Source organism: Eutrigla gurnardus (assembly GCF_963514095.1).
Source record: "Eutrigla gurnardus genome assembly, chromosome: 18".
NCBI lineage: Eukaryota > Metazoa > Chordata > Actinopteri > Perciformes > Triglidae > Eutrigla > Eutrigla gurnardus.
In genome coordinates, this window is record NC_139929.1 from 12,045,788 (window position 1) to 12,070,485 (window position 24,698).

Consider the following 24,698-nt stretch of genomic DNA (forward strand, 5'->3'; position numbering starts at 1 on the left):
CGGGAGGAAGAGGAAGAGGCGCTGGGCACGAAAAGCGAGAAAGAAAGGGAGAAAGAAAGAGAAGAGGAGAGCGGCGAAGCACTGCAGCGACGAGGAGGCAACACCGCCGGAGAGCAGGCAGACAGCAGCTCTGCTCTGTCTCGCTCTCGCACTCAACTCGCGCGCGTGTGCGCGCAGCCGTGCCACCATACGAGGACGTAGAGCGCCATCTCCAGGTGGTGTGTGGTAGGAGGAGGCGAGGAGTCTCGTGGGTTAAACGCGTGCATGTCGTTGATTTGTTTGACGGACCGTTGGGGAGTCAGTGTAGCTCCACAGGGATCACTTCCTGCACCCCTAGTTTTTTTTTCTCCTGTGACTTATTCCCCAATTCTGTAGCCTAACAAGGGATGTGTGCATGTCATGTTAAGTGTCTTTGAGAAGGTCATCCATGGCACCAATTAGTCCGTTGTAACTATGACGATAAGCACTACATGTCTGTCCCTAACCCTAAGCCTGATGGGAAAGTCATTATTCTTTGTCCTTCTTTTTCTCATAGAACATGGAAGTTGCCCCAAAGCAGCCCGTTGTGCAATTCTAGGGCAGGCAGTGAGATTTGGGCATAAAAACGATAAATAATTTGTACCCAATAGGGCCATTCAAGAGATTGGGGTCATCCATGAATGTCACATCATTAACTTTTACCTAAATGATGTTAGAATCCTGACATTCTGTTTGGCTTACCTCATAAGGATGTGATTTTTCTTCCCAAATGGGAGATGAGTCCTCATATGTGACAGTGTACAGCTCCCAGTATCAGTATCACCGCCACCAAGCCCACTCATGTTGTCACACACACCCCTGCCCCTCCGTCTGCACACAAACACACTTCATGGCAACCAGATCCCTGTTGGGTTATTATGATGATAACATCACCTGACTTGCACTCCATCATCTTCCCCATCCCCTTCACTTTGCAGAGACATGCACACACCTGGTTTCCCAAGGTCAAGGACTGCTGAGTATTTCAGATCTGTAACTACATCATATGTTCTGCACAATCAGTTCTTCTGGCTCGAACAGAGGATTTCTTTCCCTCTGGATACACTTCCTTCTCTCTTTGCATGCGTTAAAACATCTTCGTTATGTTGAAATATTGCACACATTTTTCAGTGTCTCTCCTGTCTCCTTTTTCAATCTGACTGTCCGAATACAATCTGGTCTTCTTCTATAATCAAATATTTTCTCTGAAATGTTACACTTTCTCCTTAATTCTCAACCCCCCAAAAATGACATTTGTCAAAGAAAAATAAACAGTGCTGATTTGTTTTGAGGCATTAAGAGATCTTCCTTTGTTCTGAAATGCTTGTTATTATGACATCCAGATTGATTGAACTCAAATTTAAAAAAATAATTAGTCAATTAAGCCATGTTCATGTATTCAATATGATCAGGTTATTTCAGAAAACGTAAGTAATAATAATAATAATAATAATAATATGTGGCAGTAGGTGTTCTTCTGTGATTTACACTTCAATGGTAAACATGGATTGGATCTGGTTTGGCAGATGCATGCCACATATCATATGTTCTAACTTACAATATAACAATGGTAATTTAACCTATAGCGATTGGTTGTAATTTCATGAAATAAACAGCTGTTATAGGCAGCATGCATGTGCTGCAACACTACCAGAGAGAAGGTTCACATGCAGAAGCTTCACTAGAACATCAAATAATATCTTTACCAGTTGAGAAGTTGGCTCTCAACTATAATAGACCGAACAATGTAATTAGGTTTGGAAAGGTGTCTGTGGGAATAGTAGGCCTACCTCTTCTGAAGGGCCTTTGGGCAAGGTACTTAAACCTCCAACTGCTCGAGGTGGTTCAGTTCAGTTCTTTATTGTCCCTCTGGGGGGAACTCATCTTGCAGCAGAGCACAGATAAATAATAGCCTTTTCTTTGCTGGATTATCAATCCCCCCCACCCCCCACCCTCCATACACACATAAGGCAATACAGTGAAGATATGTTAAAACATGTAAATGTTAAAATTGGACTGGATAGGATAAGGTTTTGCTCCTGTCCAGTGGCCAGCAGATAACACTGTGTTTGTACTGGATATGCACAGCGTGTGTCCCTGAAGAACAGCGGGTCACTTAAGGTGAAAGCTCCTTGAATAAATAAGGTTTAAAGTATCAACCATGTTTTCATCTTCTTTACTCAACTCAGCACCAGCAGCCATGTCTTTTTGAGTACTGCTGACACTGTTGAAAACTGGCAGCTGGAGGATCGCGTTAATTATCACCAATCATCCATCTTTTAGTGTCATTCGTTTACAGAAAGAGGATTTGCAGTCTGTTTTCACTGATGGTTTGAATTGTTTCTCTTTGTGTTTTGCTTTTGCCTGCACTGTCATTTTGGATTTTGTTTGTGTCGGATGTTTTTCATCCTGCACATATGGACAAAACTGACATATTTCACACATTCCATTGTAATAGTATTACAGCCAAAGGGGAATTTGAAACATACATTACAAAAATATCTCCCATTGGCAATGAATTGAGTTTTATTATTTTGCATATCTCTGCCTGCTGTTTACCAGTCTGTTTACAGACTGGGAACTGATTTCTTACAAGCTTAGGATATTTTAAATAAAGTGAGTCGGCCAATTTGAGTTGTATCCAATAAAAATGTTTTTTAACTTGTGTAATAAAGTTTTTCCTATTATAAAAGTACCATCTTTTAAGGTTCATTTAAGGCATGCGAGTGTGTGTGTGTGTGTGTGTGTGTGTGTGTGTGTGTTCAGGCATGTTTAAAGACTAGTCACTAGATGGTGCCACTAAGCTGTGGTATTATTTGTTATCCAAACCAGTTGATAAAACTATCAGATTCAAAGGAATTTGGATTCAATTTCTGCATGTTTAAAAAAAATGGAAGCTTATGTTTATGCATTTACTTTAACAAATCCCCTTTCCCCCCACAGTACTCAGTCATGATGAATGTGCACAGTTTATCCACGATTATAACTGGGTGCACTGAAGGTCATGCTTTGAAATGAGTTTGTAAATAGACCCTTAGAAATAGTTGTCCCACGCTGCAACAAATGAAACACAGTTTTGATGAAGTCTATCCCTTGAGAAGTTTTGTGTCAAGCATTTCAATAATTTGGTTTCCCCTTTGTGCTGCCAAATTCTACAGTCACTTCGCTCCGTGTTTATGGAATGTGTTTGTTTCACTCAAGACTTACTTTTGGGAGAAGAAAAAAAACAGACAGGGTCACTCCACACTCAAACTCAAACACATGCGCAAGCAAACTGAAACTCTAATTCAATGCTATACGACATTTAATAATGTTTTTGTCAAAATAGACAGGTCACAGTATATTGCTTTTTATTTACACATCGGCAAAGGATAAGTGGACTGTGAGGTATAGGTGTATACAGCTGAAACAAGCTTGATTACGGAAAAGTAAGGAATTAAAGAATTAAAGAGAGAGTCTAAATGCAATATGTTTTGTCATCGAGCAAGTGTATTCTATAACTCCCTAGGAAAACATATTGAGCAGCAGAGGGATCACTGCCAACTCCCCCCGTCAGGTATTGTTTAAACAGAGCCCACGGGTAGATGCTGGGGAGGTGGTGAGGGAGCAAACAAACATGCATTCGGTACAGCAGAGAAGTGAAGCCGAAGCAGCGGAGAAGCGTCAGCGTCAGAAAGCAGCATCATTAGAGAGCAGAGCGAAGGGAGCAGGTAAACAGGGGCGCAGGTGAGCCGGCTAATTAGGCAGGAGTTTTCTTAAGTGGGGAATATATCGATTTCTGCCAAGTTTTTCGGCCCGAGCGTCTCACACACTTTATTTAATGAGGAGGAAAAACCAAAGTGCAGGGGAAAGCTCCACGCGTTAGAATTATTGTAAGTTGTCAGGGTGAGATATATACACTACTAGGCCACGCGTATGTAGATTCAGCCACGAGAGCATCAGTGAGGCTGTGCACGGATGAGGCCCGGCTCCCAGTCAGTGATCCGCTTCACCCCAAAGGTGTTGGATGGGGTCGAGGTCAACCCTCCATGCATGCCAGTCAAGCATTGCTTTAAAGACCTGGCTCTGTGCATTGGGTCTATGTCAAGTTAAAACGGGAAAGGAGTCTTGAGAGCATCACTTGCAGGTCGCTGACAGGCTGCCACATAGTTTCTTTCGCGAAAAAATGCAGCTGTAGCTCATTCGCTACACAAGAAATGTTAGAAGGCAGGACAAACAAAACAAAAACGGTGTTGCATTCCTGTCGTGCTTAGCAACAACAAAAACATTTCTCTGAGCAGATAACACAGTGAAACATCTGTGAAATCTTTGTCCATCCACTGTGTTTGAGCACCGAGCAACACTGATGTCAACACGGATAATTATAAGATACACATTCGCTAATTTGCACATTTAGCATTACGGTGATGGATGTGAGGCAGTAGGCCAATGACATGTAGACCTTTCACAACGTGAAACATTTGGATGAAACTAGAATCACAGTCTGGCGGTTGTACGCATCAACCAAGCAGTCAAGTTGCAGTTTACCTCTATGTCTGTCCAAAATGACTCTGTGGGAACAACACCACTCTAGAACCGACTCAAAACAGTGGACAGGAGCATGCTAGATCCCAGCTAACTAGCAATAATGAAGCTATGAAGAAACGGGAGGACCCTGTACACGGTAATACATCTACCAACAATAATCCTCCCTGGAACACACTTGGTGCGAAAACAAAAAGTAGACTATCTCCCTGCGACATGGGAGAACGGATAACTGGCAGGACTCAGCGCCCCGATATCTGTGATCTGCTTGGCTGGCCTGCGTTGCCATCTCCATTCAGACACGGTGCCTCCTCAACCCCACTGCCAGGACACAGCTGCGGACAGCTGGGAAGAGGAGAGCTTCCAAGAAACCTCCCCAGCAAACAACTGTTCAACTAAAGAACAGGTTTGCTCCACTGCTGCAGGACCATGGATCCCCCTCTGATTGCCTGGATAACCCCCCACCACCACGCAGCAGGGTAAGACCTGCTAACTTAAAGCCACAGAGAAAGCTAACGACAGGGCCTAAAAATCTGATTGTGGCTGACTTTTCTGTAAAAGATATGAAAAGCAGTTATAACACCAAAGTACTCTGCTTTCCGAAGGATACGGTGTCTGATTTGGAAAAAAAGAATCCTGGAAATTGTGGCTGCACACCCAACTGAAAAATATCATTCTGCACATTGGTTTTAATGACATTGAAAAAGGGGGAATCAGGTGTCACATGGGGCCCTAGTTTCGTAGACCAGCGCAGGGCGGCGCAGGGTGGCGGAGCCGGCGCAGTGCAAGTTTCGACCCGCGCAGCCTTGCGCACCGTCAGTTTGGCAGTTTGGTAGATCGCCTGCGCCAAGATGGGTGTGGCGGCGCAGCAGGGGGAGGCGTCACAGATTCAGCTTTGCGTAGCGGAAGTTTCAAGTTTCGTGGCAAAAAGCCTCGCCGAGACTGCGCTGAAAGCTCGCCAGCTCCGACCTGGTCTACTTTCGGCGCAAGGCGTAAATAAAGTCCATTGATTCAATGCGAATCACAGCTGGCGGATCGGAAGTTTGGCGGACCGGCGCGCAGTGCGCACACGTCACCGAGACCTGACAGGCAGGTTTCCACAGTTCCAGCCACATTTAAATGCAATAAATAATCACAACAAACACTATTTAATGCAACTCATTGAATCAACACGTGAATTTATATCTATATAGATTGTCCCGTCACATCTGACGTCAGATCAAAGGCGGATGCACGCGTAACGGAAACTCAGCCTCTCGGACCAAAACATCTCCCTCTCTCTCTCCTGTTTTTTTATAATATGGGCATTGTTATTATTATGATACGCGCGCACAGCGCGTGATGAGCGTGGTGGGAGCGCCGGCGCTGCTTCTGTCATCGGGTTGTCAAGTGACGGATCTTACACTGAACCTCCCCTAACGCATTAAAGGAGAGGAGAGGAGCTCATCTGATTGGTGAAGATCTGAATCGGCTGTGTTAATCCCAGTCCACGCCTCGTCTCCTCCTCGTCTCCCACTCACGCCTTCTTCTCCTCCCTCTTTCCCACTTGCGCCGGTGGGCGAGACGGGAGGTGTGCCTGCGCGAGCCTGCGCGAGCCTGCGCGGTGCACGAAACTTGCAGAGTCCAGGCGGACACACCCCGTCGGCGCGGCGCAGGTGCGCTGAAAGCTGACTGCGCCTGGTCTACGAAACTAGGGCCCTTGGTGTTTTTCCATCATTCGAATACCTTTGTGCTGTGTTGAAATGCTTTTCCAGAGTTCTCCTGTTAATTATTTACAGGCCACCTAAATATTCATCAAATTTTTTCGATGATTTTACTGAATTATTGTCTAGCATCTCCACTGACTTTGACTGCCTAGTTATAACTGGTGACTTTAATTTTCATATTGACGATTTGAATGACAAGGGTGCAAATGAAACTATTTACTATTCTAGACAGATTTGACCTCTCTCAACGTCAAAGAGTCTACTCATTGTAAGGGACACACCCTGGACCTGATTATCACAAAAGGTCTCCATGTTTCTGATGTTTTTGTGACTGATCCTTCATTGTCTGATCACTTCTGTGTTTTCTTTAATATTTCTTTCATTCCTGACACACAAACCGAATCAAATAAGGTCAAAAAGCGGTACATCAATGAACATGCCAATGTACTCTTTAAAAATGCCATCTCCTCGTTACCACCTCTAAACCCATGTCATGCTGATGATCTTGTAAACATCTTTAATTCCAAAATTCTGAATATCTGAATGTCATAGATGTCATTGCACCTGCTACGGTTAAAATGATTTCTGGTTAGCAAAAGGCACCCTGGAGAAAAGCTGCTGTTGTAACAGCCCAGAGAAGAGAGTGCAGGAAGGCTGAACGAATCTGGCGGAGTACTAAACTTCATATTCACCATGACATCTATAAAGAGAGCCTCTGGGCCTACAATTTAGTCTTAAAAAGTGCGAGAGAAACATTCTTCTCCAATATCATAAACAACAACACTAATAGGGCAAAAACCCTATTTGCAACTGTTGACAGATTGACCAACCCCCCCCCCAGCACAACTACCAGCTAAACTCCATTCCACACAGAAATGCGATGAGTTTGCATTCTTTTACACTGATAAAATTTAAGGCATCAAACGCGCCATCAATATCTCAAACAAAAGAGTTGGATCACCACCCTGTTCAGGCAAAAGTAACACAGCAATGATGGCAAGCTTTAATGCCATAGACTCTAAAACGCTAGTGGAAACGGTGACAAATCTAAAATCATCTACCTGCTGCCTTGATGCTTTACCTACCAACTTTTTTAAGAATATTTTTGACTGCCTATCAGCAGACGTATTGCAAATAGTTAATGGGCCCTAGTTTCTTCTTCAATATTAATGCTATTAGATCTCAGTCAATACTTTTACTTACTTTTGGACAGGTTAGAAAACTGGGTGGGGCTCTCAGCGACAGTCTTAAGCTGGTTCAAATCATATCACTTTGTATCAGAACCAACCAATGTAACGTGTGGAGTCCCCCAAGGTTCAATCTTGGGGCCGCTTTTATTCAACATCTACATGCTCCCACTAGGACAAATCATGCAAAAATAATAACATTGACCACCATTGCTATGCCGATGACACCCAAATCCAACGACTATCGCCCATATTGAGTAAGTCAAAGACTGGATATGCCAAAACTTCCTACAACTAAATGAGGACAAAACTGAGATAATTGTTTTTGGTGCTAAAAAAGAAAGGTTTAAAGTAATTCAACACCTTCACTCTCCGTCCCCTCAAATAAAGCCAGAAATATTGGGGTTATTATGGATTCTGATTTACATTTCGACAGTCACATCAGTAACAAAATCGGCCTAGTATCACCTCGAAAAAGACTTAGAGGGCTTATGTCAGCTCAAGACTTAGAAAATCTTGTACATGCATTTATTGCTAGTAGGCTAGACTTCTCTAATGGTCTCCTTGCAGGTCTTCTGAAAAAACACTGTCAGGCAGCTACAGCTTCTTCAGAACGCTGCTGCTAGAGTTCTTACATAGTCCAAAAAAAGTGAGCACATTACACCAATTCTTAAATCCTTACATTGGCTCCCTGTATGTCAGAGGATTGATTTCAGAATCCTCCTGCTCACATATAAATCACTACATGGTGTAGGGCCGAAGTACATCACTGATATGCTCCCACTACATAAGCCTTCTAGACCACTTAGATCTTCTGAGACCAATCTGTTAGTGATTCCCAGAGTAAACTCAAATCACGAGAGAGCATCATTTAGTCACTATGACTTCCTAAAGATGTAAGACCTGCCCCAACTCTGACCACTTTGAAAACTAGACTGAAAATGTTTATGTTCACCATTGCTTTCTCCTAAATCTTTTAAAGTCGTCACGGTTTTTTAATAATTGCAAATGTGTTTTTTATTGTCCTTGTCTTTCTGTAATGCATTTGAATTTTGCCTGTATTTTCTTTTAATTCTTCTATTTTTTTTTTCACTTTATTGTATGACATGTTATGATGTGAAGCACTTTGAGTCTGCCTTGTGTATGAAATGTGCTATACAAATAAAGTTGCCTTGCCTTGCCTATTGGAGATTTGTGTGGAATTGTCATAATTAGTATAAATGATTGAGTTAAGGCCAAAAACCTTTGGTGAGGTCACAGTGACCTTTGACCTCCAAATTCTATTCAATACAATACAAGAAAACATAATGCCTAAAAAATGTATATCATGCAAAACAACTAGGCTCTAAACCAAGACAAAACAGAAGGAAAGACTTTTAAATTCCTTTTTTCAATTCCCTTTTTTAATTTGTATTCCAACAGTTTGTCGAAACATTCCCATTCATAAAATGTGTTGCAACTGAGTTTATGGGAAATGGTCTCATGGTCTGTAGTTTTCAGTGAAGATTAGGCAACAATCTATTCCAGGATGTGTTTTAAAGTCACACCCTGGTGTCCGTCAGTGACAAGCTGCATACAGTTCATGGGTGTGTGCACGAAACATTGGCTGCAAAAGCAAAAATTGAAAAAATAGCCATGTTTCCTAATTAGTAAGGTCGTCTACTTGTTAAAATGTGTGTTCTGCTGAGAAGAAACAATTTAATCTGCTATTCATGGCTGCACATTTCATCAATGGAGAGAAAAAAAACTCATGAGCTTACAAAAAGATGACAGAATGCACCGTCACATACTATTCAAATGTTCTATTTCAATTTCCTGAAATTATTAAATGGGTGTTATGATCAGCTCACTTGCTAACAAAGAAGGGAAACACACACAAAACTGGTGGTAATTAATTGATATTTATTGAATAAGATAACAGTAAATGCAGTAATGTAGCCATGCTGCCTTTTTTCTTTTAAATTCAGGTACATATAATTTAAGATGGAAATGAATTACTGGTTAGTTGTTGTAGTCATCTGACTCACTGGTCCACAACTTTGAAAATAAATTCCATGGCTTAACCTGTAAAATGAATTTTGACTGACTCCACCCTGTGCTGCACCAACTGTTTATACGTTTTGCTGTTTGGCAACAGACTCTGGAGTCACATGTCTCTGCTCAGAAACAATCCACACTTCCCAGTGCTTTACCACACAGAGAAAAACTGAGAAAAGAAAGTCATTGCGATGGATTCACTCTCTCAAGCAAATGTTATATTCTGATGGCAATAAGTGAACGGAACACGAGTGAATAGTAAAAACTCCATCCATGTCAGGGTTTTACAGTATGCTCTGTAGTAAATTAGCTGAAACAAATAAAAAAGGTAGGCCTACTGCACTCATTTAATTATCCAATATGGAAAAAATACAACACAAACAGACTCCACCATCCCCCCTTTTCTTCAAAACATTTGGACTTGTTCAGCAGTTGTCGTATTTTCATCCGGTTTTAGAAAAACCCAAACCAGATCCAGCTCAACTGTCTACAAAAACGACAAATGTTAAATGTTAAACCTGTTGAAGAGTCACAAGTTACATGGTCATGTGTTCTAAATACATCCCAGTGATTTGGTCCATCCCATGCTGTAGGTGTCACATATAACATCTCCATAGTGGCTGTAACAAACAAAATCATTTACAGTGCTATCGGGCACCTGTTCCAATGTTTGATATGTATATGTATTTGATTGCAGTTGTCATGGTTACCCTGGTCACATTCTGGGTCCCACGGTGTAATGCTTCAGGACACTGATTTCATAATCTGATGGATGTCTTTAATTACTGCAGGCTGCCGACACTGTAACACACACACACACACACACACACACACATTAATACTTTTCTCTATGTACACATTTTTAAACAAGGCAACAGAATAATAACAATAACTGATACAAACTCCGTTCTGTTTGCAAACTAATATGTTGCCATGTTTCCATGGCACCAACAGACACACAGGACTAGTGGTTCAGCCTCATTCCTGAATGCATCTGGTTACACACAAACAGCCTTTAAACTTCCTGCTCTCATGCACACGTGTGAAATGCCTAGCGATTAGGGTTGAAACTTCCAATGTTACTCATTTTACATCAGCAGTTACTGATGTAAAATTGGAACAAAAACCCAGAAACACACCCAGAAACGCACAGTGGAAATCAGTGCATGTATACCTTGTGCAGTGCATGCAGGACTGGCTGTGACAAGACACGTTTTTTAATGCCACAGCACCAGAACCTGCACGACTGTACCTTGTGAAATAACAAACTGTCAGCAGCACAAGCAAGAAGAGATTTATGGTTATGGATGAAACTGTCAATGATGGGATTGAGGGCAAATCTACAGATATGATTGTGGGATTTTGATTGTACAAAAAAAAAAGTGCACTTCTATAAGAACTTGTGTGTGTGTGTGTGGGGGGGCTGCCAGGGTTTTTGCTCAAATGGAGCATTTGAATGAATAACGGCACTGAGTGTGTGAAAGCTGTGCTGGTGAGAACGGAAGTAAAAACGGTTGTTACGCACGGAGGACGTGGGAACTGACAGCAGCATTAATCGCTGCGCTCAAAAGCCACCCCCGGAACCGCGGGAATAGTGAGAGGAGCCACGGTGTGTGATTGGAAAATCAAAACAACCAAATGAGCATCAATGGGCCAAGGGAGAGAGAGAGTGCCACCTTCCACGCCAGCCTGCAGTGATTATGACCAATGGTGAGTAAAGAAAGCGCGCGGCGTGCGGGTTAAACTCGAGTGGCCTGAAGCGGTGACGCACTGCATTTGGCGTTAAAATGCGGCCGAATTCACGCCCGAAGTCCGCTCGGTGCTCTTGCGGGGAGCTCACGCGCAACGTTCTGTGCCGATATAGAAGAGGGGAAGAAAGTGGAGAGGAAAGGCAGTTTTCGAAACTTACCGGGAGCCGTGTGTACTCGCATCTGTCCACTTGCCTTCTCCGCGGAGCGACTGGCTGCTGTTTGCTGTACCTTACAGACTTGGAGGGGTTTTCCAAACAGGGCAATTCCGTGTGAATAACTTCCCGTCTGCCAGTCAGACGGAAACTGAAAGGTTTGGGATTTAGGGGAATTGGTTTCTGGCTTTATAGGAATTCTGGACGCGGATAGGGCTGATTCACGACCACGTAACCGCCGACGGGACAGATTCAGATGACAATTTGTTCATGTTTAAAGTGGGCTGTTGATACTAAACTCTAAAATAGGTGACTTTACGCGGCCTGCATTCACCGGTTTACTTGAGTTAGATGCGTCGTAAAGGTGACAAACAATTGCCACAATGATCAAGGTTCCTCGAGTGTTCTATTTATTGGATGTGATGCATTTACCTGTGCACAGAATTATAATCTTGTGATTGGGCAAGGTGCAGCTGCCTCCAATCACCCTCGTTTATACACTGTAGGGTTGTTAGTTTTACTTAATCTGAGGGCCCAAATAGAGGCCTAGTATCTTAAAGTCTGACTCTGCAACATGGGGTTCTAAAAAGTGCCAATGGGGAAGTTCTTTAAACTTACATTCTCTCTACAGCCCATCATGTTGCCAAAAATAGTCCAATTGCATGGAAGTCTACGGGAATATGAGCCTACTTCTCTCTTTATTATCATTAAACATTGTTAACATGAGTTTATGATTTATGATGTCCATTTAGTAAATTATGGTCCATTTATACTCAAATAGACCATAAAGTGTGTGTATGCTTAAGGGCGGGGCTACCTTGTGATTGACAGGTTGCTATGTAGCCTCCATACTCTCACTACCAAGGCAATGCACTACTAAGATTACTTGAACACTTGGCTCCCATAATTCAAGGTAAGTTTTACATGTAACTGTGTTAGCCGCAGAAGCCTGATGCAGTGAGTTTGCCCCTAGGGGTGCTGCTCTGCCACTTGTGTTCATCAGATCCACCCCTCCCTCCTTCGCATTCCAAATATGGTCACCTCTGTTCACGTTGCAGGCCCACAGCCGTTGGCCTATCTCCGGTAGGTGGAGGATTGCCCCTTCCAGCTGTCACCTCTGGGAGCTGCCACAGTTTCCCTGCCAGCAGCTGCACCCTGGTCCGGAACGAGCTTGTGCGTTCTGGTGCCACCAGGAGGGTGGTCTTGTGTGTTCAGTGTGGCCCAACAAAGTGGGGGCCAGCTGTGTCTCAGCGTGAAGACGCGAAGCTTGCTGGGCTGTTGACGCCAGAGGGGAATATTTCAACGGAGAAGGAGGGTCCACTAAATGTAAAGGTGCACCAGCAGACTCCCAGACATCCTCCTCATCCCCTCTGGTTGCTTTGTACAAGTGAGGATTTGTCCTCCAAGCAACACTGGAGGTCTGGAGGCGAAGCTGCGGCATGTGGAGACAGATGTTATGCTGTAGGCCTATCATAGGTTGTCATGCCATAATTCTAGACACCCACCATGGATGCCGTGGTGAGGCACTAGTCTTACCTGGTGAGGCCATCTTTGAAATTTGAAATGATGATAACAAGGAATCTTTTGTCCTACTGTGATATCTGGAGGCTTTTTTTTATGAAGTGCAAGGTCACACTAGGGAGACTGAAATGATATGAGTTCCATGACAAAATGAAAAATATTTTAATTTCCCCTTAGCGGTTATAGGTGAATAGAAAAGAAATGAGATCTGTCGCAGTAATAGTGAGAGATTTATAGACTGCGTTGATCATGTAGCCTTGCAGGGCGCAGGAATGAACTTGTGCTAAAATGAAAGGATATTTAGGGCCAAGTCTTAATGGGGTTCCTCCCATGAAAAACGTTTGATTGTATTAAGTGCAAATGTGTGTTCTGTACTAGATGACTGACCTCTCTGTCTCTCTTTCTCCCTGTATCGCTTACATCTCAGCCTCTTCTCTGCATCAGTCTCCTTGCTCTCCTGCTTCTACCTCTGTCTCTGTCCTGTAACAGCAAAAGACCTCCCAAAGAAATAAGAGACAATTACAGGACAATCGTGCAAACTGATCTCAACAACGCAGTAAGACACCAATTGTGTTTATTTTTGTACATTTGTTTTAGGATGCTGCACACAAGGGTAACAATGTAATTGTCCGACAGAAAGAAGCATGAAAATGACAGATCCAGGGATCGATCCCATCTAATGTAGAATGGATCGCAGGCTCTGAGCACAGATGCGTACAATATGTTGTAGACTTTTTCATGACTCACACTGAGTCATGAAAAAGCAAAAAAAAGTATTTTTCTTGTGAAATCGAATCACTAGAGAGATGGAAATACTATAAAGCAGACAAGTTAGAGCAGCACCTTAAAAGGGGCTGTGACACTGGAGTTTGGGAAAGCAGCTGCAACCCAATATTAGGTGTTAGATGTTAACCATTTTATTTTTACATTCACTGTACAATCTGATTGAAGTTCCCCCTCTTCCTTCATTTTTTAATGTTTGATTTGGAGGTTTTGGTTATGAAATGTGCTGCCAGCCAGGGTGAAAGATGAGCTTTACAGATATGCATCTGTAATTTGTCAGAGAGCCCACAGCTCGCACTTCCCAGAAGTCAGAAAGTGAAACAGCGTTCTTTGGAAAAATCGGTCATAATGCATTATTCTTTGCTTCTGTGTAATCCTGCTTAGAGGTTTTGATTGGAATACTTTACAGCATCAGGGGGGTTGTTTTAAGTAAAATGTCAAAAATGTATGTGTTAAATTTTTAACAATTGTTTTGCTATATGTATGCATCATTAAGCTTAAATTGGAAATATATAGCATTATTTTCTATAAAAGACATCTAAATAATCTAAAAAATAACCTGAAAACATGCTTTGTAAGCCATAAAATGTTTCCCATACAATTTACTAACATAATTAAAAGCTTAAACTTGAAACCAGCTGCCCTCTTCTCGAAAAACGTCATTAATATTACTAATATTTACCCCTGTATTGCTTTCATCCACTCCAGAATGAGATTATCGCAACCTTGCTGCAAAACTCATCCTGCCCAGCACTGAAACACAAGTTACATAACTGCACATCAGACAGCATGGTGAGTAACAGCTATTATGTTCAGCAAATCTGTTTTAATGTATCTCTCTAATGTAACGTTTTATTCAGTGATTTGCTTTCTACAGAATTGATTAATGCTCGGTGGTTTCAGATATTAACAAAAATGTAAATTAGTGACCAGTTAAAAAAAAAAAAACCTTCTGGAACAGCAGCTTTCCACACAAACATCAAGTTCATGGAGAATGTGATTCCAACAAGCTCACCATAGCGGTATGATAACTGTTAGGGGATCGCTTGGGGAACATTAGCGAGCAGAAAACCCAGATAACAATCTCATTCATCGTCGTTGATAGATTCGTGGAAAGGAACACCCCTACAGTAGCAAGGAGTGGTCAGCTGTGTGATGAACTGTTTTATTGCATAGCAGCTGTTGTCCGGACCAAAGGTGGTTGACTGTGTGTTTATGAGCGTGGGTGACTCAAATGTTGACTTGTGTACCTCTGTTCTGCAGGACGCTGTGAGCACCTTGCACATTCTAACCTGCAAAATGAAGAATTTAAGTATTTCCCACACAGAGGCGTTGGTCACGTCTATACTAAACTCGTTACGTTGCCCATGTCACGAGAAACCGGTAAGTCTCGGCACATTCACTTGTTAAAATGATCAAAAATGTAATTTCTCATGACCTCCGGATGGGCTGGCAGCAAGGTGACTGATTCTTTCAGTGTCTGTGTGTGAGAATTTGGCTTTGGCATATTTAACTGATAAGGACAATGGAATGTCGGCAGTTACGAGTCAACAGGTGCCTCATTATGAGTGGTGTCAGATCAAAGACAAATGCAATGGATCAGGCTCATAGTTGAAATGTGAGTCATACACTGGGGCAAACTAGGGCCTAGTAGAGCCTCAGGCTTCACCAGACCAGTACAGGTTTTAAATTACTGGCTCACACTGTAACATGGTTGGTTGGGAACTTTTTTAAGAGTGTCTCTTGTTTGACAAACATACTGTACTTTGAACAAATCCCATCTATTGGTCAAAGCAGAATGCCATTCTGTGTTTACCGTCAGGGAGGTCAGACTTTGAGCGAGCCTTGTTTCACTATGTGTTGATAAGAGATTAATATGCATCAGTCATGTGTGCATTGCAGTGACAGAGCATAACAATAAAGTTTTAAATAGACACACTAATTTGGAACACTAACGTTGTGTTTGTGTGTTGACCTTGATTGATACAGACCAAAGGACCGAGTGCGAGGTTGAAGAGGAGTACGGCGATGAGACGAAGAAGACACAATCAGAAAATAAGCAGGGAGATTAAAAAACTTTGCAAAGCCCATGTAATCCTGTCTGCCATGACCAAATGCTACCAGATGCTGAACACTATACTATCAGACACCTGAGACCAAAACTCAAGTTCATTGTGGAGCAAAGAACCTGCACGTTCCGCCTGTTCTTCTCTGCCATGCAGTCCTTCGTCGGCTTTTGCAAGAGGAAGCTTCCACACTTCATTTAAGCTGTATATTCTGTCCAGCCGGTATACTGCATCTCTCTTGCAGCCTTTTTGGATATGGTGACTATTGACTCTTCAGATAGGTTTCCAAGCTACACAGACACAAGCTATTAAGCCACCTGTTCCAAAGTCGTCCGACATAGTGGACCCTGTACTTAAGGCCAACGGTGCCCCACATGTACCACCCAATACCATGCAAAATGCACGGAGAACGTCTCACGGACTCCACAAAAAGGTGCAAGGTGCGCCTTACAAAGAAGCTCTCCAATGGCACAAGGTCTATTCAAACAGTAAGATTAAAAGCTACAAACACGCAGCTAAAAGGATTCTTTTAAGCAGGCGGTTTGTGAAGAATATGCTATATGACATTAACTTGCACTTAGCAACGGCAGCTGAAGCATGAGCAAGAAATGTTAAAGGTGCTCAAATGCTGTTGTTTTACTTTCACTTTGGATTAGAATGACTTGCCCCGGCACGTCTTTGATATCCTGTTTCTCTAAAGCTGGTCTGATATTGTGTTGATTGTTGAGAGTGTGACTGATCTTTTAAAAGCACATTCTGCCACAGATGACTGAGTTCAGCTCACACACACCTGACACTTCTGGGATACATCAAGAAGCCTTCCTGTCACATTCAATTGGTGCTGTGAGTTCAGTATAATGAAAACAAAAAGTCCTATCAGGATTGTACTGTAGCTTGGGGAGCCAAAGGTCTTGTTTTACCCATTTTTTTTTAAATGCCACTTGTTGGTTTGTATCAGAAATGCAAAAAAATAATACTTTCCTTCAACCGCTATTTTCTCTTCCTGTCATCGACAATACATAATGCGTTTTCATGTATGTAATTGCCATTTGTTAACTGTAGCAACTAATTGTGTATTTGAGCCATGGCATATGTATTCCAAATGTATTTATATCGAAAAGAAAGTAAAAGCTTGTTCATTACTTTGAACTTACTAGCCCCAGAATGATCTACATTATTACACTGTGATGTTTTCTACTTCCTCTACTCTCACAACTCCATAACAGCTGACATTTATTCATGGTGGATATACAAGCCAACAAGTTTTCAAGCGTTATCAAGGCTTATATAGGAAGACACACCTCGTCCATGTAACATAAATATAGTTGGCCTGTGCCTTACTTCTCAGCGATTATCATACTTCATGTTTATAGAGTGTGGCGGTTAATGAACATTAACTATTCACCTCAAGTAGAGGCCTTTAACTCTTAGTGAATGGACTGTGTGGGGTGATAAATAGTTTCTGTTATATCATGCAAAGGGGTCGACCATACCCATACAGGGCATTTAAACTGACTACCATTTCTGAAATACCTTAATGTGATGAATACTTGGTAGAAAACTCAGTAGACTCAGTAGAAACACTGTCAAGGGAAAAAACAACTGCAACACATCCAGATGCATTTAGGTTTCATTCAGTTCCAAAGAAAATCATTTTAATTCCGTAGAGCATCAACAAAAGATTCAGTCATTGTTCATTCAGTAAAATGACAGGGAATAAGAAAATAAATAATTAATTACATTGTATAAAATGGAGGGGGGGGATAAAGGGGTTTGAGTAAATGCTACATTTGTCTAGAAATGTCAGGCCTATGACGGTAACATTAAGATAGCTGGGAACAACTTTGCCTGTTAAGTGACCTATTGTAACAGCTAGTTCATTGTTGGACTGGTGTCAAAACAAGGTGATACCTTTTCTAACTTACAACACACTTCCTTTAGAAAACCACAGTTTTCTTCAGTAGTCAATCATATTGCACTTTAATAGGAACATGTTTGTGAGGACGTTGGGGCAAATGGGATTAAGGAATGCGTGTTTGATCATGGATGACTGAGTATTACACCCACCTCTAATGACTCACCTGATTCTTGTCCTTATTAACATTTCACAAGCCACCTTTTATCTGCTCATACTCATCTTATCTCTACTCTCTTCTAAGGACGCACCAATAGCTTTCAATTGAGGTTATTGACTCTGCTATGCTTGTATTTATTGTCCAGCGACAATACAATTACAATTACATTTTTGTAATAATACAGACTCAGTCTACATAAAAATAGTTTTTCTCTCTGGCCTCTTGTGTCATGGCAATAACATTCCTGTGTATGTGATGATGGAAACGGCCACAATGGGGTACCAGCAGAGGGAGGTTAACTTGGTATAATGAGCTGCGTGGGTTGTTCCTGCGTCAGACACATCAGCTACCGACATGAACAATAACACAATTTAACATAATTTTACAATTTTACACAGGATCGGTTTTGCCACTGAAATCCCTCAGCCATGTAAGCGTGGGTTCTCTCCGGGTTCTCCGGCTTCCTCCCACAGTCCAAAGACATGCATGGGGATAGGTTAATTGATGACTCTAAATTGCCCGTAGGTGTGAATGTGAGTGTGAATGGTTGTCTGTCTCTACATGTCGGCCCTGTGATAGACTGTCGTCCTGTCCAGGGTGTACCCTGCCTTCGCCCAATGACAGCTGGGATTGGCTCCAGCCCCCCCGTGACCCTGAATACAGGATAAGCGGTAGACAATGGATGGATGGATGGAAATCCCTCAGCCGCCCGCCACAGTAATCATAGTGACTAGATGCAAAATGTATTGTAGATACTGGATATAATGTTAGTTTTATAAAAATGTAAGAGTGTGTGCTAATGAGAAATTAGATACTATTCAGGAGGAAGCATGGGAAATGTGACTCAGGTTGATTGTGGAATGAACGAGCAAATTCCATGAGACTAAACAGCAGCTAGAAAAGACAACACAACACCGCGGGGTTGTATGCTGACAATCACACCACTTTACTGCCGTGAAATTAGACCCACGAGTGTGAAAATAGAGACGGATTAGCTTTGGTGAAACTCCCTGATGCTAGTTTGAGTCTTGGCGCATCCCCATACTTCTAGTTTCTCCTTCTCCTGACCTCCATCAGATACACATCCTCTTGATCCCACACTCGCAGCAGAATTTGGCGGACTCAACAGGGTACTTTGTCCCGCACGCGTGACAGAACTTGCTCCTCATCCCACCGTTGCCGACTCCATCCTCAGCATCATTCCTGAGAAATTCAACAAAGATGAACAAGCAGCAAGGTAAGAAACCAAGGTTGGTGATACTGTTGCTAACAGATTAAGGGTTTATTTAAGTTAGGGGGTAGCTTCATGATACAATACTTAAGCTTTCTACAAGGTGTACTATAAGCCCAGAAGCAGGAGCTGTATCATTACATCATAATCAGCCAAGCTGTGCTGCTTATCTTGTTTAAAGCACCGTGCTGCTAGAATGTGCACATTAAGCACCATTTAGTAACCTGTTGTATAAACACAAGTTACTGAACAGGAGCAGAATGGCACATAAGCTTAATGCAATACAAAATCAAACCACAAGGGGTCCTGATAGTCTAGCAAGACTGTATGGTGGTTGTATTGTTGAGCTTGTTCTTTTTTTCCCAGTGAAGTGGCTCACCTAGATATGCAGTTGTCTGCTTTCTTCTTGTTGGGTGTTATTCCAGACTGAGTGCTCCTCGCAGAGCCATAGCTCACAGTTCGGGTCTTACTTCCCACTCTGAGAGGAAAACATGAGAGAAGAAAGACAAACCACATGGGTTTCAGAGTTTAAAACGGAAACTGTCAGGCTCATAAGTCGCATTTGAGATGACCCACTGTATTCACAGACGTAACCTGTTACGCTGATGACGGCATCAATTAAGTCAGTTATAGCATTATAATATCTTCATATCAATAGGAGGATACTACATTGACAGCATGTTATTAGAACAAAAGTATAATATTTTTAGTACATTGAAGATTATTAGATCATTATTAAGCTAGTGACTAAAAAAATGCCATCAAGGGGTTGTAAAATAGTAAAGAACAATTCCTTTGACTTCCCTGTGGCTATATTGCAGTGCAGTGTGTGTTGTATGAGTGAGCACTGACCCTGATGATGGAGGGCTTGTGACACCGGAGGGATTGCTCCTCACTGAACCTGCCGAAGAGACCTTACTAGATGGGATCCCTAGAGCAAGACAGAGAAAAGTCTAACCTGAGTCATTTCATTTTTTTTTTAAATCTGTAAAAAAAATAATAATAATAAAGCAAAGAAAATATATATGTATGTATACAGAGCTGTCAGATGTGAACACAACACCCTGTGATGTACAATCACCACAGCTGTGCCCATACCAGTGGGCTGTCCAAGGCCTGATCTCTGGGGTAGACGGGAGGAGGCTGAAGGGATGGTTGACACAGCAGGAGAGTTGGCCTTCTTCATGGAAGCAAGAGGCTTACCCTGAGAGAGAGGGGGGGGAATAAATAAGTAGCGTACATAAAACAACAAAACATTAGCCTTGAAGGTCATGGGATGCAAATCATCAACATAGTCACTCTACTTGGACACACAGCAGTAGGGATAAGACACACAGGTCATGTATCACGTATCAATATACCGTAGTCTTTGTGACCAAGGGCAGACCATTATGCACTACACGTGGAGTATGCTTGATGGTTGTACATGTTTGGACGTTTGTTTAAATATGTTTAATGGTTTGGCTTTACAAACCGGTATGCTGTGAGGAAGTAAATCTGAGACAGCTGAAAAAACTGACTGAGCTGCGGGGATCCACATCGGATATAAAAAACATTACTCCAGCACGGCACACTGGGAAATATAACATAATGATTAACGGCCGCAGTATTCTCGTTATGATGGCAGAAGAAGAGCTCTTACGCAAAATGGTTTAGGACATGCTGTTTTTATTGGCTTCCAAATTACCTCCCAGTCATGTGCCATAGCTGTTGCTAAGTGACTGGTAATTCTACGCTGCAAGGTGCACATCTCACTGTGGTAATATTGGACAAGGAATTATTATTAATTCACAAACAGCACTGCTTAAATTAGAAAGAATTGACGACATAATATGGGAATTTCGCTGGCCAGGTATCATGAATACTGTCAGTAAACACAGCTGAACCAAAAAAGTCAACTCAGGTAAACGACAAAAATACAACCTATGTGTTCGTGTGCACATACAATCAGTGGTGCAGAATGAGACTGTGTGTGTGTGTGTGTGTGTGTGTGTGTACCGGTGAGCGAACAGGGGCCTTCTTCACATCGCCTGACTTGCCCTTGCCGGGCATACGGGCGGCCTGCTCCTGGCAGAACTTGATGTGTCTGTCAGATGCAGACTGGTTGAACCTCCGCTGACAGTAAGGGCACTGGACATAGTCTAAAGACAAAACACACGGTGGGAAAATATACCAATCGCATCTGCCGTTAAACCGCTACAGTGATCGTAAATCCTAGAAAGAGACAATTGTAAGTACTTCTACATGAGGACGATTAGCCCGTATTTATAATTTGTCAGCAATGTTTCCTACGATCATCTTCTCCACTGTGTAAGAAATGACTAGCCCTGGATTATGAGCCCTGGTAAGCAGCTGATTTGATTACCTGGGTCATAAGTAGGAGGAGGAGGTGGGGGTAATGGTCCCCCTTCCTTTATGACCTGAGTGAGGACCTTGGCAGCCCGGATGGTAGCGATAAAGTCTTCATGTTTCTTGCGCCAGTTAGATGGCTTCTTCGGGGGTTCTGCCTGGCAGGAGACAACACAGATGAGATGCAATGTTACACCAGCCTGTTTTTTATTGGAGCTGTTGTGATGTTGAGGTCAGTTAAGAGTCCCTAGTTGCTCTCTACTTTAAACAAGGCAAGGATTCCCAAAAGCCAGTTGTGATCTTTAATGTTCTCTTACCAAAACGTTTATTATTACGTTCTTACTTCTCCCTTATTTAAGGCTAGAAAATCCTATAATTTCAGTTGTAGTTTTAATGAATGCAGCTCTTAACAACATACTCCCAACTCTCATGAAAAAACAACAACTTTTAAATGAAATAACGGAATAAAAATGACATTTGTATTCAGGCTTGACATAACCCTTTCTTTCTGCAGTGGCAGTCTGATTCTTATCTAAAGCTGATGCTCACTGACAGAAGTAGTTCTCCTCTGAGTGTCCTCTGACCTGTTTCTGTGGCCACATGATAGCCCTGCTGGCGCTGACTTCCCACTTCCTCCTATACAGTTACTGGCTTCGAGTTCATTGAGCATGCTTGTCTAACAAACATGGATGATATTGACAGAACTGAAGCTATCAAAAGACTGACTTTCACTGACTAAAAAGCTGAATTTCCATGGCCTATAATAAATGGTTAAAACAGGCTGCCTTTGTGTTGAGCAGACAGATGAGTGGTAAATTGGTGCAGCTTAAGAAGATAGAGGCAAGACTGTAAATATACTGTAGTAATGGTTAAAGAAAATTAAAAGAAATCTAAGTGAGCAACTAAAACATCCCATACACAGAAAGAAAGGACAAAGAAAAAAGAAAGAAAGGAAATAAGCCAAATCAACTTACTTTCCCAGCAGATGAACTTTGTGACTGAAATACAATTGAAAGTGCCCAAATATATTTAGGCTTGGTTGCTTATATTCAAATGACTACTATCATTAAACTTCCATACAGATATGTACATTTGACTGTTTTTTCTTCCTATTAATAATGAAATTGAGATGCAATGTTGAGCTGAATTTCATGTCCACCCTTAGGTATAGTCTTACCCTTGGTTTGATGGGTTTGAGTGTGGGGAGGTCTGTACCCTCAGCTCTCTGTCGACTGGAGTCAAATACCTTTCTCCTTTTGGTTGCTGACTTTTTGCAGATTTTAACATGTTTCTCCTGTAGGACGAGATGGAAAAAAAAAAGCAAAACATTTGCCAACATTGGAGATTTGTAGCTTTCTATTACTCTAGCTGCCATTTTGTTTCAATCACATTCATTCTTTTTTAAAGGGCTAGAAAGCAAGACAAACATGAGTTCTGTCATCTTTCAAATAAAATCTAGCTAAAAATGACAAAGTTGTTTGTGTAACATTAATGACACCAGTACAGACTTAATGTTGCATCCAATTCATTCAAACCTCCTAATGCAAACACAAGCACACATCCCTATACAAATACACACTTACCAACAAATGAAGGCTCTAATGCATAATGAATGTGTGTAGTCATTTTGTCAACTAATGGGGATGAGTGCTTATATAAGTGCACAAATGTGTGTATTAGCATTACTGTGAAATGAAATGTTGAAAAGTTATCATGAAAGCAATGGTGGTAATAAAACATACATCCTAATTGTCTATGTGTATCACTATTATATATATATACCATCATATGTACAAAATGCTTTACGCAGTAATAAGTCAATTAGTGTTGTTAGTGGTACGCAAATATCATTGTTAATAATGGCCCCTTTGAAATAGCTTCAAGTGTACAAACCCAGGACTTGTTTATCAGATGGATTCCTTGGTAACACAGTTTTTTTTCATTTAAAAGTTACACAATGTGTAATACCAGAATTTGAGCAGGTCCCCTTCTCAGGGTTTAAAATCACGTAGTCTACAGTTTTACACAAGTGTTAAACTATAGAGTTATGAAGAGCTCTTCACAGGGCCCTACTGACTTTTTGGATTGTAGTCTATGACAACCCCAAACAGCTGATATCCTGTTGGCTGAGAAGATTGTCTTAGTGCATGACATGAAACAAAATTCAAAATGAAAGTATGACTGATGTTACAAATATGTACTGTTCTTCAGATTATTACTGTGTGTCATTTCTTATCTCTATTAAGGAATGTGTTGTTTTTTTTTACCAGGACTTTAGGGAAGAAGCATCTTTTACAGATGTCACATGGAATCAGATCCACAGGAGGAGGAGCGTCTGCAAACACAGAGGATACCATTTTGATTGTAGTGAAGGCAGTTTAATAGCACAGAGCAATAGCAATGGACCACAGCTGGCCACCTTTGACTGATAAAACGTAATACTTGTAGACATACATTGAGTTTGTAGCAAAACGTGGTAGTTAGATGATTCACGTTACTTTCGTAATTCTGTTATGGGCGGTGTTTTCCCTTTAAGTTAACGTTCGTTCATGTTAAACGGATTCCCACAAATGGTTTCCAAATTAACCTGAATTACATTCGAAGAAGAACCGAGTCAGACAGTAACGGTAGCTAATATTAACGTCACACAAAAACGGCATTCAAATATCCGTGCCGTCACTCAGTATTAACGGTAGGGCGTGGACTATTAACGTTAACTGTATTAAACGGCTCCACGCAATACTATACTACTTCATGTCAAGGTCCATCAGTTAGCAGCATGCTAACGGTAGACAGCTCCTATGGCTAATGCGGGGATCACACCCATTCAGAGACAGCCGGTGCCTAGCTTCATCTTTGGCCCTGGCGTTACCTAGCATTACTTGGGCTAAATCTCCCACACACAAAAAAAGGAGGTCGCTGACAAAAACAGGTTAACTAAAGGAGGAACGAATACGCCAATTTGGATGGATAAAGACGGAGAAGCTGTGAGCTCGACTTTGCAACGATACAGCTGAAATAAACACAAACAACCCTTTTTTCTCACCTTCAAATTCTTCCATAATTAGGCTCTCTCTCTTGTCCGATGCTGTTGTTGTTACAGACAACCAAAAGTAGCCAATTGAAGTGGGATAATTCACCGCGCTCACTTCCGGCTTCGCTAAAAATCCAGAGAGCACTGTCTCAAATTAGTGACATAAACATCTATTTCTCCATAAAAATAAATAAATACATATTTCTGAAAACAGCGATAGGCAGGGTCTTTGTAAATGTATTGACAGTGCTGTGTCAACTACAC

The 24,698-nt window shown here is 41.8% G+C and overlaps 1 protein-coding gene and 2 long non-coding RNA genes across 6 annotated transcripts; 1 reads left to right on the plus strand and 2 right to left on the minus strand.

Annotated features, from left to right (window-relative positions):
- Positions 1 to 9,558: 9,558 nt before the first annotated feature.
- On the minus strand, positions 9,559 to 11,507 carry LOC311028504. The gene is made up of 3 exons (XR_014598735.1): positions 11,382 to 11,507; positions 9,761 to 10,273; positions 9,559 to 9,695 (listed from the first exon to the last, which is right to left on the minus strand). It is a non-coding gene; the product is annotated as an uncharacterized lncRNA (long non-coding RNA).
- On the plus strand, positions 10,267 to 16,894 carry LOC311028503. 3 transcript variants are annotated; one of them, XR_014598732.1, is made up of 5 exons: positions 10,267 to 11,182; positions 12,434 to 13,452; positions 14,388 to 14,471; positions 14,943 to 15,062; positions 15,669 to 16,894. It is a non-coding gene; the product is annotated as an uncharacterized lncRNA (long non-coding RNA). The 3 variants fall into 3 exon arrangements; XR_014598733.1 differs by having other exon boundaries at positions 13,324 to 13,452; XR_014598734.1 differs by lacking the exon at positions 10,267 to 11,182 and adding an exon at positions 11,397 to 11,533 and having other exon boundaries at positions 13,324 to 13,452.
- Positions 16,895 to 16,965: 71 nt separating this feature from the next.
- zc2hc1a (zinc finger, C2HC-type containing 1A) lies at positions 16,966 to 24,488 on the minus strand. Of its 2 annotated transcripts, XM_084033111.1 has the most exons (10): positions 24,447 to 24,488; positions 23,668 to 23,735; positions 22,578 to 22,694; positions 22,375 to 22,398; positions 21,417 to 21,558; positions 21,050 to 21,192; positions 20,150 to 20,255; positions 19,904 to 19,982; positions 19,431 to 19,529; positions 16,966 to 19,023 (listed from the first exon to the last, which is right to left on the minus strand). In XM_084033111.1, the coding sequence occupies exons 1-10, from the start codon at positions 24,460 to 24,462 to the stop codon at positions 18,894 to 18,896; spliced, it is 924 nt and encodes a 307-aa protein (XP_083889237.1). In that variant the 5' UTR covers positions 24,463 to 24,488; the 3' UTR covers positions 16,966 to 18,893. The 2 variants fall into 2 exon arrangements, with proteins under 2 accessions (XP_083889237.1, XP_083889238.1); XM_084033112.1 differs by lacking the exon at positions 22,375 to 22,398 and having other exon boundaries at positions 24,447 to 24,486.
- Between the last annotated feature and the right edge of the window lie 210 nt (positions 24,489 to 24,698).